Here is a 15095-nt window from a genome sequence, read left to right on the forward strand (position 1 = left end):
GGGAAATCTTAACGCTGCAGCATACAATGACATTCTAGACAATTCTGCACTTCCAACTTTGTGGCAACAGTTTGGGGAAGGCCCTTTCCTGTTTCATCATGACAATTCCCCCATGCACAAAGCGAGGTCCATACAGAAATGGTTTGTCGAGACCGGTGTGGAAGAACTTGACTGGCCTGCACAGAGCCCTGACCTCAACCCCATTGAACACCTTCGGGATGAATTCGAATGCCAACTGCGAGCCAGGCCTAATCGCCCAACATCAGTGCCCGATGCTCTTGTAGCCCAACATCTAGTGGAAAGCCTTCCCAGAAGTGTGGAGGCTGCTACAGCAGCAAAGAGGGGGACCAACTCCATATTAATGCCCATGATTTTGGAAAGAGATGTTTGTCAAGCAGATGTCCACATACTTTTGGTCATGTAGTGTAGTTTGTGCAGTCATTTGGCCTGCGTGCAGTATTTTAGTGTGTCCCGTTCAGTTGTGAGGATATTGACACGTCTATATTTGGATATCGACAGGGCTTATCTTAGTGTGCCGTTTCTATGATGACTTCAATGCGTGTGCTGTAGTCAGTCAGTCAGTCAGTCAGTCAGTCAGTCAGTCAGTCAGTCAGTCATCCTAGCAGGATGCATCTCTCTGCATCTGACTGCATGACAGATCAACCCACATGCCGCATACAGACACAGATCTGACCTAGCTACCCACTGGACTGTGTGTGTATTAGAGGAGAGAGGGAGGGAGGGAGAGGGAGGGAGGGAGATAGGGAGATAGGCAGGGAGGGAGGGAGGGAGGGAGGGAGGGAGGGAGGGAGGGAGGGAGGGGAGGGAGATAGGGAGATAGGGAGATAGGGAGCGAGGGAGGGAGGGAGAGAGGGAGGCAGGGAGAGAGGGAGGGAGGGAGAGAGATAGGGAGATAGGCAGGGAGGGAGAGAGATAGGGAGGGATAGAGGGAGAGAGATAGGGATAGGGCAGGGAGAGAGGGTGGGAGGGAGAGATAGGGAGATAGGGAGGGATAGAGATAGGGAGATAGGGAGGGATAGAGGGAGAGAGATAGGGAGATAGGGAGGGAGGGAGGGGGCAGAGGGAGGGAGGGAGAAAGAGGAGAGAGGAGGGTGGGAGAGGAAGAGAAAGCTAGAGAGGAGGAAAGGAGAAAGAGGGAGAGAGAGAGAGAGCGAGAGAGGAAAGGAAGAGAAAGATAGAGAGAAAGAGGAGAAAGAGAGGGAGAATATAGAATGATTGAGAAAAGGAAGCGAGGGTGGGAGAGAAGCGATGGAACATGGCGAGATGGTGAGTCACTCCAGTGGTGGTAAAGTTGTGATTTATCCTCCATGTCTTTTCTGGGTCATATACTGTAAGTGGATGAGGGTCCGTCCATATTAGTACTGGGCCACCGACAGTGGACACGTCCGGAATGGCACCCTATTCCCTATATAAGAGTGTACTACTTTTGACCAGGGCCCGGTATATAGGGAATACGGTGCTATTTGGGAATGAACAAACTCAACCACTGTCACAAACAAGTGCACAGTCAGGCTCAAATGAGGAGCTGCAGTTCAAATTCAAAACCTAAACTGAAACACAAAAAATGACCTGGGCCTGTATTCATCAAGCTTCTCAGTGTCTGGGCATAAGTACTGTTCTGGGATCAGATTTGCCTTGCAAATTATAATGAATGGACAGGCGGGACCTGACCCTGGATCAGCACTCCTACTCCGAGACGATTTAATCAAGTACTTCACAACACAATCAGAACTGAGGAAGTCCATACTATCGAAAATCGCTTTAGCCCTTCAGATGAATTCCAGTTGAATGAGCGGCTGGAGAGAAAGGAAGATTGGAGATACCTACCCGACAACGACGATGACAAAATCCAGCATGTTCCATCCGTTTCTCACATACGCGTTCTGGTGCGCCACTAAACCGTAGGCGATAATCTTCAGAAAGGTTTCGATAGTGAAAATGACGAGGAAGACATGTTCTACCGTTTCCTGCAGAGAGAGAGAGAGAGAGGGAGAGAGAGAGGAGAGAGAGAGAGAGAGAGAGGAGAGAGAGAGAGAGAGAGAGAGAGAGAGAGAGAGAGCGAGAGAGAGGGGAAAGAAAACAATCGATCGCTATGGGCGTTGGGCCATACTAATGATTTATTATACAGTAGTGACCATTCATATTATTCATATTAGAATATTAACACACACACACACACACACACACACACACACACACACACACACACACACACACACACACACACACACACACACACACACACACACACACACACAGTACACACTAGGGTTGGGCAGTATACCGATTTTCCTACCGTCATACATTTTCTGTGCCATACCGGAGTACACGGTATTACCGTAAGTGCACACAAGATGCTCTATACATAAAAAAAAAAAAAAAATCTACAATAATAATTTCTAAGATTACGCACAAAACAATTTAGGCAACAGGGATCTTGATCCGGGAGGGGATTTGAATGTCTCTGCTGTAACCAAGAAGCTTGATGTTGACATTTAGCCACTTACAGTAGCTAGCCAGTTAGCAAACTAAATGCATAGCTGGAGCCCTGAGATGGATGACATTTATTTGACACGTCTTAGATTTCTTATAATTATACCTAACTTATTGTTCTAAGCGGTGGCGTACCACAAACCCCCGCAGCCATTGGTATTTCAAAATACCCCGGGAATACGGTATTAACGGTATATCGCCCAAGCTTAATACCCACACAGTACACACAAGCTAAACACACACAATCCATTTAGGTCCTTTCTCTGTTTCTGGAATGTATTCATTGGAGAGAGAGGCAGCTACAACCGTAGAGAGACAAAAGGGAAAACTGTAAACTCCCTCACTGTTACGTAAACGCCAATCACCGTGATGGCTGCAATGAAGGGAACACCTGGACACGCACACACACACACACACGCATACACACACACACACACACACGCAGGTACACAAACACACACACACGCAGGTACACAAACAGACACACACACACGCACGCACACAAACGGACACACACACAGACATGCACACACACACACACACACCCTTTCACACTCACCACATACACTGCTACTTCTGTCTATTATCTATCCTGTTGCCTTGTCACTTTAACCCTACTTATACGTGCATAGCTACCTCAATCACACTATACGTGCTTGTTTTGTCACATAAACTGAAATTAGGCGAAAAGCATAGCGATTTCTGCACAGAGCTGCATACAAACACACACACACACGCATACAAATACACACACACACACACAGAGGGATATAGGATGTTTTTGGATTAGCCAGACAAGTGTCGCTGGCCTCCTGACTCTAGTTCATCCAGTTGATCAACGTTGCACAAAGTGTTTCCAAAGTGTTTCCCTCGGCCCGCTGCAGCACTGCCCAGGCAGCCGACCCCCACAAACCCCCCCCCCCCATCAGGCCTGGCTGCTACCTGGCGTAATGAAGCAACTCAAATCTTCCAACCGGAGCATGATTACGCTCTAGAATCCCCCTGGGCCTGCGTCCCGAACGGCATCCTGTTCCCTAACGTTTGACCCGGGGCCCACAGGGGCACGTTTGAGGTACGTTTTGGGACAAAGCCCTGGCCACCACCCCACAGCGGCTGTATTCAGTCGGGAACAACAGGCAGAGCTCTGACTTCATCAAATTCGAACCAATCAACTCATCCCATCTCAACGTTGACCCGACATGACACAGGTCGAAATCAGACAGACATAGAAAGCAGACACTCGGGCGCGGGTCCATCCAACGTGACCCGGGAAGTGTAAAACACAGTTTCCGAGGTCCGCATAGACGGGATAACTTGGAGGCTCCACGGTGACGGTCTTGCTGTGGTAGGTACTGTAGACAGGGAGGACGGGATAACTTGGAGGCTCCACGGTGACGGTCTTGCTGTGGTAGGTACTGTAGACAGGGAGGACGGGATAACTTGGAGGCTCCACGGTGACGGTCTTGCTGTGGTAGGTACTGTAGACAGGGAGGACGGGATAACTTGGAGGCTCCACGGTGACGGTCTTTCTGTGGTAGGTACTGTAGACAGGGAGGACGGGATAACTTGGAGGCTCCACGGTGACGGTCTTGCTGTGGTAGGTACTGTAGACAGGGAGGACGGGATAACTTGGAGGCTCCACGGTGACGGTCTTGCTGTGGTAGGTACTGTAGACAGGGAGGACGGGATAACTTGGAGGCTCCACGGTGACGGTCTTGCTGTGGTAGGTACTGTAGACAGGGAGGACGGGATAACTTGGAGGCTCCACGGTGACGGTCTTGCTGTGGTAGGTACTGTAGACAGGGAGGACGGGATAACTTGGAGGCTCCACGGTGACGGTCTTGCTGTGGTAGGTACTGTAGACAGGGAGGACGGGATAACTTGGAGGCTCCACGGTGACGGTCTTGCTGTGGTAGGTACTGTAGACAGGGAGGACGGGATAACTTGGAGGCTCCACGGTGACGGTCTTGCTGTGGTAGGTACTGTAGACAGGGAGGACGGGATAACTTGGAGGCTCCACGGTGACGGTCTTGCTGTGGTAGGTACTATAGACAGGGAGGACGGGATAACTTGGAGGCTCCACTTGGAGGACAGGATAGGGAGCGACAGATGCTGGCTGAGACAGGTATGTCAGCATCAGAGTAATGACTGAGTGAGTGTGTGTGCGTGTGTGTGCGTGTGCGTGTGAGTGTGCGTGTGAGTGTGAGTGTGTGCGTGTGAGTGTGAGTGTGAGTGTGTGCGTGTGCACGTGAGTGTGAGTGTGTGTGTGTGTATACAGCCCAGGAGGTTGTTAGCACCTTAATTGGGGAAGACGGGCTCATGGTAATGTCTGGAGTGGAATAAGTGGAATGGTATCAAATACATCAAACACACGGTTTCCAGGTGTTTGACGCCACTCCATTTGCTCCGTTCCGGCAACACCGGCGGTACGCAGGCACACACACACACACACACACACACACACACACACACACACACACACACACACACACACACGCACGTTCCTCACGCAGCCTGTGTTGCCCTGTCTCTAGCCTGCCACAGGGGGAATGCTCAGAGGGGTAAGGGTTAAATGCGGAAGACACATTTCAGTTGAACGCATCCAGGTTCTCTACTCAGCAGCCTCCTGTTGTACACAGTAAGCATGAGTGGGGCCAAAGTGTAACTCAGCTGTTCAGGACACTCCCAGGTCGTCCCCAGAGACATGTGACAGGTGAGAGGGCTGGGCTAGGACCCCTTTCACCTTCCTTCCTTCCTTCCCTCCTTCCCTCCTTCCTTCCCTCCCTCCCTCCCTCCCTCCCGGCGTCCATTCATTATAGACGAGACACAGCAGCCACCTTAGCACCCAGCATGCAGTGTACACAGTATGGACACAGCATAGAGTCTGTCTGCATGTCTGTCTGTCTTTCGCTATTTTCAAAGCCATAACCAAATAGTGTGCTAGCTAGCTTGGTTTCATCCGCTGCTTTCTCCCGACCCATATCATATCTATTGTTACCTATTCTAAAGTCAGGGGCCCTGCTAGGTTCTGCTGGCCAGAGGCAGTGTTCAGAGAGTGAACGTTAAACACAGCCATTTAACTCTTCACATGCTGGACCCCTGACTCCCTTCACACACTCTCTCTCTCTCTCTCTCTCTCTCTCTCCCTCTCTCTCTCTCTCTCTCTCTCTCTCTCTCTCGCTAATCCCAACTCCCGAGGGAGTCCTTAATCCCAGTGCTCTGTAGACACCATACAGAGTATTCTGGGCTGCAGGGCTCGTTTTGCCAACAGTTTACTGCCGATTGAGTGAAGCACTTAGCTCAGTGAAAGAGACACGGGCCCCTTTGTTACCACTGTAAAAGGTTGAGCGAGGCTTTCGGCCTACCACTGCCATTCTATTGAGAGTGGCAGAGCTGGACAGAGAGAGAGAGGGGCAGAGAGAGAGATATGGGCAGAGTGGGAAAGAGAGAGAGAGAGGCAGAGATAGAGAAATAGAGGCAGAGCGGGATAGAGAGAGAGGGGCAGAGAGAGAGATAGGGGCAGAGCGGGATAGAGAGAGAGAGAGGCAGAGATAGAGAGATAGGGGCAGTGCGAGACAGAGAGAGAGAGGTAGAGATAGAGAAATAGGGGCAGAGCGGGATAGAGAGAGAGGGGCAGAGAGAGAGATAGGGGCAGAGCGGGATAGAGAGAGAGAGAGGCAGAGATAGAGAGATAGGGGCAGTGCGAGACAGAGAGAGAGAGGTAGAGATAGAGAAATAGGGGCAGAGAGGGATAGAGAGAGAGAGAGGCAGAGAGAGAGATAGGGGCAGAGTGGGATAGAGAGAGAGAGGCAGAGATAGAGAAATAGGGGCAGAGCGGGATAGAGAGAGAGAGAGGCAGAGATAAAGAGATAGGGGCAGAGTGGGACAGAGATAGAGAGATAGGGGCAGAGTGGGACAGAGAGAGAGAGGCAGAGATAGAGAGATAGGGGCAGAGTGGGACAGAGAGAGAGGCAGAGATCGAGAGTGAGAGAGTGGTATGGAGAGAGAATGAGCGAGAGAGAGAGAGAGAGAGAGAGAGTGAGAGAGAGAGAGAGGGGGGGCTTCTCAGTCATGTTGAGACTGGTCTACCACTATTGATTTAATGTATTGTTCTAAATATTGTTGTTGTAGTTGCTGTTAATGGTAATCCCATTTCCACTACTACTATTAGTATTGATTCCTTATTGCTGTTGGTCCCACCATTTTGTGTTATATGTATACTTTGACAATGTAAGTAATTTAACTTGCCATGTCAATAAAGTGTACTGAATTTCACTGAGAGAGCGGTGGGGGGGCGAGATAGAGAGAAAGATAGAGAGAGAGGTAGACAAAGAGAGAGAGAGATGGGGGGGCGAGATAGAGAGAAAGATAGAGAGAGAGGTAGACAAAGAGAGAGAGAGATGGGGGGGCAGTCAGGGACTGAGGTAGAGACAAAGAAAAGAAAACTCTATCTGCCCGTCACAGAATTCAAGGAAACGATATATCCTGTTGATGAGATTCTTTTAACAGGACTTTTTCAAACTCTCCCCAAATATGTGTAGAAAATGTTTCTTCAATGAAAGGGCTAATCTGGAATTCCTACAGTACATCAGTTTTCGGAAGACTTTGCTGTTTTTTGAATCACAGATTGTTCCCTTTAAATATATTGGCTGAAGGCTGGCCTGCCATTAAAAATCTGCCATTCCAGCCTGAGAGAGAGGATGGAGAGAGAGAGGGGGAGAGAGAGAGCGAGAGAGAGGGGGAGAGAGAGGGGGAGAGAGAGAGAGAGAGAGAGAGAGGGAGGGAGGGAGAGAGGGGGAAAGAGAGAGAGGGAGAGAGGGGGAGAGAGAGAGGGAGAGAGAGAGAGAGAGAGAGAGGGGGAGAGAGAGAGAGAGAGAGAGGGAGGGAGGGAGAGAGGGGGAAAGAGAGAGAGGGAGAGAGGGGGGAGAGAGAGAGGGAGAGAGAGAGAGAGGGAGAGAGGGGGGAGATACAGAGGGAGAGAGAGAGGGGGAGAGAGAGAGGGAGAGAGAGGGAGAGAGAGAGAGGGAGAGAGAGAGAGAGGGGGGAGAGAGAGAGGGAGATAATGTAAGGGAGAGAAAGAGATGGATAAAAAGAGAGAGTGAGTGTACGGATGAAAGAGGGACAGAGTGGAAGTGAGAGAGAGAGGGGGAGAGAGAGACAGGGAGACAGAGAGAGAGCGAGAGAGAGAGAGAGGGGATAGCGAGGCCTGTGGGGCAGGCCATAAATATCTCTGACTAATGGCAGAGCTTATTTGTGCTGTAAAGGGCTGTACAGTATGCACTCCCCTCATACATACAGAACACAGATACTAACAGAACATTCTTATCAGCTCCCACGGCCATCTCACTCACCACTAAGAACCCCCCCACCCCCCACCCCACACATGCACACACGCACAGCAAGCATGCACGCACACACACACACACATATACACACACACACAGATGTACACACGGTCCTGTCAATACAGTTAAACACTTCCACACACGTGCACACCGGCAACACGCAGGCACACACACACACACACACACACACACACACACACACACGCACGTTCCTCACGCAGCCTGTGTTGCCCTGTCTCTAGCCTGCCACAGGGGGAATGCTCAGAGGGGTTGGGTTAAATGCGGAAGACACATTTCAGTTGAATGCATCCAGTTGCGCAGCTGACTAGGTGTCCCCCTTTCCTCCCTCTCGTGTCTGAAGGCAATAACACAGTCCATGAGACTCAGAGAGAAAGAGCTCTCCTCATATAATCAAGGGGGACGCTAACCCAACCCACTGAACCATGTACAGACAGCTTTACATAACGTCACTGACCGTGTCAAATCAAATCAAATTGTATTTGTCACATGCGCCGAACACAACAGGTGTAGACCTCACGGTGAAATGCTTACTCACAAGCCCTTAACCAACAATGCAGTTTTAAGGGGGAAAAAGGGAAGGAAAAAAATACACAAATAGTTAAAGAGCAGCGGTAAAATGACAATAGCGAGGCCTTATACAGGGGGTACTGGTACAGAGTCAATGTGCGGGGGCACCGGTTAGTTGAGGTAATTGAGGTAACTATGAACTATGGAGAAGACACAAAATGGTTGAAGTAACCAGTCTATGAACACTGCAGACACAGCTAGTAGAACGACACACTAGGCGGCTAAAATGACTCATCTCATCACGCAGAAGTCATGGGTCCCGGCGAAACGTTTGGCAACGGAAAATGAAATTGAGCATTTCTTATTGGACAAGTTCAGATAGGTCCCTCCCCCGGTTATGGCCCGTTTGCTTAGGTTTGGTTCTTAGTGAAAATGTCCATGAATTAAATGAAGCAGTGTTTTTGTTTTATTGGAGCACGCTGATAGGGGATTGACGGAGGGATGTAGCCAATACAGTGTGACATTGCAATGTTGACAAAGCATTAGGTTACAGTCGATCCGACGAGCATGTTAAGCCTTTATTACATTGCATACTCATTGTATTGATCATTTCTTTAATACAGGTGATTTCATGGCGAGTGTAGAGTATAGGGATATTGTTATCCACGTCGGCACCAACGATGTTAGGATGAAACAGTCAGAGGTCACCAAGCGCAACATAGCTTCAGCGTGGAAATCAGCTAGAAAGATGTGTCGGCATCGAGTAATTGTCTCTGGCCCCCTTCCAGTTAGGGGGAGTGATGAGCTCTACAGCAGTCTCACAACTCAATCGCTGGTTGAAAACTGTTTTCTGCCCCTCCCAAAAGATAGAATTTACAGATAATTGGCCCTCTTTCAGGACCAAGCCTGGCCTGTTGAGGAGTGACGGACTCCATCCTAGCTGGAGGGGTGCTCTCATCTTATCAACGAACATAGACAGGGCTCTAACTCGCTTAGCTCCACAATGAAATAGGGTGCAGGCCAGGCAGCAGGCTGTTAGCCAGCCTGCCAGCTTAGTGGAGTCTGCCACTAGCACAGTCAGTGTAGTCAGCTCAGCTATCCCCATTGAGACCGCGTCTGTGCCTCGACCTAGGTTGGGCAAAACTAAACATGGCGGTGTTCGCCTTAGCAATCTCACTGGAATAAAGACCTCCTCCATTCCTGCCATTATTGAAAGAGATTGTGATACCTCAGATCTCAAAATAGGGCTACTTAATGTTAGATCCCTCACTTCCAAGGCAGTTATAGTCAATTAACTAATCACTGATCATAATCTTGATGTGATTGGCCTGACTGAAACATGGCTTAAGCCTGACGAAATTACTGTGTTAAATGAGGCCTCTCCTCCTGGTTACACTAGTGACCATATCCCCCACGCATCCCGCAAAGGCGGAGGTGTTGCTAACATTTACGATAGCAAATTTCAATTTACAAAAAAAATTACGTTTTCGTCTTTTGAGCTTCTAGTCATGAAATCTATGCAGCCTACTCAATCACTTTTTAGAGCTACTGTTTACAGGCTTCCTGGGCCATATACAGCGTTCCTCACTGAGTTCTCTGAATTCCTATCGGACCTTGTAGTCATAGCAGATAATATTCTAATTTTTGGTGACTTTTTAATATTCACATGAAAAAGTCCACAGACTCACTCAAAAAGGCTTTTGGAGCCATCATCGACTCAGTGGGTTTTGTCCAACATGTCTCCGGATCTACTCACTGCCACATTCATACTCTGGACCTAGTTTTGTCTCGTGGAATAAATGTTGTGGATCTTACTGTTTTTCCTCATAATTCTGGACTATCGGACCCCCATTTTATTACGTTTGCAATTGCAACAACTAATCTGCTCAGACCCCAACCAAGGATCATCAAAAGTCGTGCTATAAATTCTCTGACAACCCAAAGATTCCTAGACGCCCTTCCAGACTCCCTCTGCCTACCCAAGGACGTCAGAGTACAAAAATCAGTTAACCACCTAACTGAGGAACTCAATTTAACCTTGTGTAATACCCTAGATGCAGTTGCATCCCTAAAAACAAAAACCATTTGTCATAAGAAACTAGCTCCCTGGTATACAGAAAATACCCGAGCTCTGAAGCAAGCTTCCAGAAAATTGGAACGGAAATGGCGCCACACCAAACTGGAAGTCTTCCGACTAGCTTGGAAAGACAGTACCGTGCAGTATCGAAGAGCCCTAACTGCTACTCGATCATCCAATTTTTCCAACTTTATTGAGGATATTAAGAACAACCCAAAATGTATTTTTGATACTGTCACAAAGCTAACTAAAAAGCAGCATTCCCCAAGAGAGGATGGCTTTCACTTCAGCAGTGATAAATTCATGAACTTCTTTGAGGAAAAGATCATGATCATTAGAAAGCAAATTACGGACTCCTCTTTAAATCTGCGTATTCCTCCAAAGCTCAGTTGTCCCAATTCTGCACAACTCTGCCAGGACCTAGGATCAAGGGAGACAATCAAGTTTTTAGTAATATATATCAGATTGATGAAAATAATCACGGCCTCTAAACCTTCAAGCTGCATACTGGACCCCAATCCAACTAAACTTCTGAAAGAGCTACTTCCTGTGCTTGGCCCTGCTATGTTGAACATAATAAACGGTTCTCTATACACCGGATGTACCAAACTCACTAAAAGTGGCAGTGGTAAAGCCTCTCTTGAAAAAGCCAAACCTTTACCCAGAAAATGTAAAAAACTATCGGCCAATATTGAATCTCCCATTCCTCTCCAATATTTTTGAAAAAGCTGTTGTGCAGCAACTCACTGCCTTCCTGAAGACAAATAATGTATACGAAACGCTTCACTCTGGTTTTAGACCCCATAATAGCACTGAGACTGCACTTGTGAAGGTAAATTACCTTTTAATGGCATCAGACCAAGGCTCTGCATCTGTTCTCGTGCTCCTAGACCTTAGTGCTGCTTTTGATACCATCGATCACCACATTCTTTTGGAGAGATTAGAAACCCAAATTGGTCTACATGGACAAGTTCCGGCCTGGTTTAGATCTTATCTGTCGGAAAGATATCAGTTTGTCTCTGTGGATGGTTTGTCCTCTGACAAATCAACTGTAAATTTTGGTGTTTCTCAAGGCTCCGTTTTAGGACCACTATTGTTTTCACTATATATTTTCGCTCTTGGTGATGTCATTCGGAAACATAATGTTAACTTTCACTGCTATGCAGACGACACACAGCTATACATTTCAATGAAACATGGCTAGGCCTCAAAATTGCCCTCCCTGGAAGCCTGTGTTTCAGACCTAAGGAACTGCACATTTTCTACTTTTAAACTCGGACAAAACAGAGATGCTTGTTCTAGGTCCCAAGAAACAAAGAGTTCTTCTGTTGAATCTGACAATTAATCTTGATGGCTGTACAGTCGTCTCAAATAAAACTGTGAAGGACCTCGGCGTTACTCTGGATCCTGATCTCTCTTTTGACGAACATATCAAGACTGTTTCAAGGACAGCTTTTTTCCATCTACGTAAAATTCCAAAAATCAGAAACTTTCTGTCCAAAAAGGATGCAGAAAATTCATCCATGCTTTTGTCACTTCTAGGTTAGGCTACTGCAATGCTCTACTTTCCGGCTACCTGGATTAAACAATAAATAAACTTCAGTTAGTGCTAAACACGGCTGCTAGAGTCTTGACTAAAAACTAAAAATGTGATCATATTACTCCAGTGCTAGCTTCTCTACACTGGCTTCCTGTTAAGGCTAGGGCTGATTTCAAGGTTCTACTGCTAATCTACAAAGAATTACACATGGGCTTGCTCCTACCTATCTTTCCGATTTGGTCCTGCTGTACATACCTACACGTACGCTTCGGTCACAAGACGCAGGCCTCCTTACTGTCCCTAGAATTTCTAAGCAAACAGCAGGAGGCAGAGCGTTCTCCTATCGAGCTCAATTTTGATGGAATGGTCTGCCTACCCATGTGAGAGACGCAGACTCGGTCTCGACCTTTAAGTCTTTATTGAAGACTCATCTCTTCAGTAGGTCCTATGATTAAGTGTAGTCTGGCCCAGGAGTGTGAAGGTGATTGGAAAGGCACTGGAGCAACGAACCGCCCTTGCTGTCTCTGCTTGGCTGGTTCCCCTCTCTCCACTGGGATTCTCTGCCTCTAACCCTATTACAGGGGCTGAGTCACTGGCTTACTGGTGCTCTTCCATGCCGTCCCTAGGAGGGGTGCGTCCCTTGAGTGGGTTGAGTCACTGACGTAATCTTCCTGTCCGGGTTGGCGCCCCCCCTTGGGTTGTGCCGTGGCGGAGATCTTTGTGGGCTATTCTCGGCCTTGTCTCAGGATGGTAAGTTGGTGGTTGAAGATATCCCTCTAGTGGTGTGGGGGCTGTGCTTATATCCTGCCTGTTTGGCCCTGTCCGGGGGTATCGTCGGACGGGGCCACAGTGTCTCCCGACCACTCCTGTTTCAAACTCCAGTATTTATGCTGCAGTAGTTTATGCGTCGGGGGCTAGGGTCAGTCTGTTATATCTGGAGTATTTCTCCTGTCTTATCCGGTGTCCTGTGTGAATTTAAGTATGCTCTCTCTAATTCTCTCTCTCTCTTTTTCTCTCTTTCTCTCTTTCTTTCTTTCTCTCTCTCGGAGGACCTGAGCCCTAAGACCATGCCTCAGGACTACCTGGCCTGATGACTCCTTGTTTCCCCAGTCCACCTGGCCGTGCTGCTGCTCCAGTTTCAACTGTTCTATGGAACCCTGCCCTGTTCACCGGACATGCTACCTGTCCCAGACCTGCTGTTTTCAACTCTCTAGAGACAGCAGGAGCGGTAGAGATACTCCCGCTTATCATATATCCTGATGCCAAGTCACCTTACCCCTATACATATCTACCTCTATCGCTCCAGTATCCCTGCCCATTGTACATATGGTATTGGAACTGACCCTGTATGTACAGTGCATTCGGGAAAGTATTCAGACCCCTTTTGACTTTTTCCACATTTTGTTACGTTACAGCCTAATTCTAAAATTATTAATAAAAAAAAAATGTCCTCATTAATCTACACACAATACCCCATAATGACAAAACGAAAACAGGATTACAGACACTTTTGCAAATGTATTACAAATAAAAAACAGAAATACCTTATTTACATAAGTATTCAGACCCGTTGCTATGAGACTCGAAATTGAGCTCAGGTACATCCTATCTCCATTGATCCTCCTTGAGATTTACATTTACATTTAAGTCATTTAGCAGACGCTCTTATCCAGAGCGACTTACAAATTGGTGCATTCACCTATAATATCCAGTAGAACAACCACTTTACAATAGTGCATCTAAATCTTTTAAAGGGGGGGGGGGGGTTAGAAGGATTACTTTATCCTATCCCAGGTATTCCTTAAAGAGGTGGGGTTTCAGGTGTCTCCGGAAGGTGGTGATTGACTCCGCTGTCCTGGCATCGTGAGGGAGCTTGTTCCACCATTGGGGTGCCAGAGCAGCGAACAGTTTTGACTGGGCTGAGCGGGAACTGTGCTTCCTCAGAGGTAGGGAGGCGAGCAGGCCAGAGGTGGATGAATGTTTCTACAACTTGATTGGAGTCCACCTGTGGAAAATTCAATTGATTGGACATGATTTGGAAAGGCACACACCTGTCTGTATAAGGTCTCACAGTTGACAGTGCATGTCAGAGCAAAAACCAAGCCATGAGGTTGAAGGAAGTGTCCGTAGAGCTCCAAAACAGGATTGTGTCGAGGCACAGATCTGGGGAAGGGTACCAAAACATTTCTGCAGCATTGAAGGTGCCCAAGAACACAGTGGCCTCCATCATTCTTAAGACTCTTCCTAGAGCTGGCCACCCGGCCAAACTGAGTAATCGGGGGAGAAGGGCCTTGGTCAGGGAGGTGACCAAGAACTCGATGGTCACTCTGACAGAGCTCCAGAGTTCCTCTGTGGAGATGGGAGAACCTTCCAGAAAGACAACATCTCTGCAGCACTCCACCAATCAGGCCTTTATGGTAGAGTGGCCAGACAGAAGCCACTCCTCAGTAAAAGGCACATGACAGCCCGCTTGAAGTTTACCAAAAAGCATCTAAAGGATTCTCAGACCATGAGAAGCAAGATTTTCTGGTCTGATGAAAACAAGATTGAACTCTTTGGCCTGAATGCCAAGCGTCACGTCTGGAGGAAACCTGGCATCATCCCTACGGTGAAGCATGGTGGTGGCAGCATCATGCTGTGGGGATGTTTTTCAGCTGTAGCGACTGAGAGGCTAGTCAGGATCGAGGGAAAGATGAAAAGGGCAAAGTACAGAGAGATTCTTGATGAAAACCTGCTCCAGAGCGCTCAGGACCTCAGACTGGGGGCGAAGTCTCTGAATGTCCTTGAGTGGCCCAGCCAGAGCCCGGACATGAAACCGAAGGAACATCTCTGGAGAGACCTGAAAATAGCTCTGCAGTGCCACTCCCCATCCAACCTGACAGAGGTTGAGAGGACCTGCAGAAAAGAAAGGTGTGCCAAGCTTGTAGCGTCATACCCAAGAGGACTCAAGGCTGTAATCGCTGCCAAAGGTGCTTCAACAAAGTACTGAGTAAAGGGTATTTTTATAAATTAGCAAACATTTCTAAACACCTGTTTTTGCTTTGTCATTATGGGGTATTGTGTGTAGATTGATGAGGATTTAATCAATTTT

General features: G+C 47.9%; 1 protein-coding gene across 3 annotated transcripts in view; it reads right to left on the reverse strand.

Annotated features, from left to right (window-relative positions):
- The window catches only part of cacna1da (calcium channel, voltage-dependent, L type, alpha 1D subunit, a), a 119356-nt gene that overhangs the window by 63343 nt on the left and 40918 nt on the right, over window positions 1–15095 (reverse strand). For all 3 annotated transcript variants that reach the window (XM_029776072.1, XM_029776071.1, XM_029776073.1), the window contains exon 4: window positions 1849–1988. In XM_029776072.1, the coding sequence (XP_029631932.1) occupies window positions 1849–1988 (140 nt within the window). The remainder of the gene's footprint in view (window positions 1–1848; window positions 1989–15095) is intronic.

The sequence above is a fragment of the Salmo trutta genome, chromosome 14 (assembly GCF_901001165.1).
Source record: "Salmo trutta chromosome 14, fSalTru1.1, whole genome shotgun sequence".
NCBI classification, from domain to species: Eukaryota; Metazoa; Chordata; class Actinopteri; order Salmoniformes; family Salmonidae; genus Salmo; species Salmo trutta.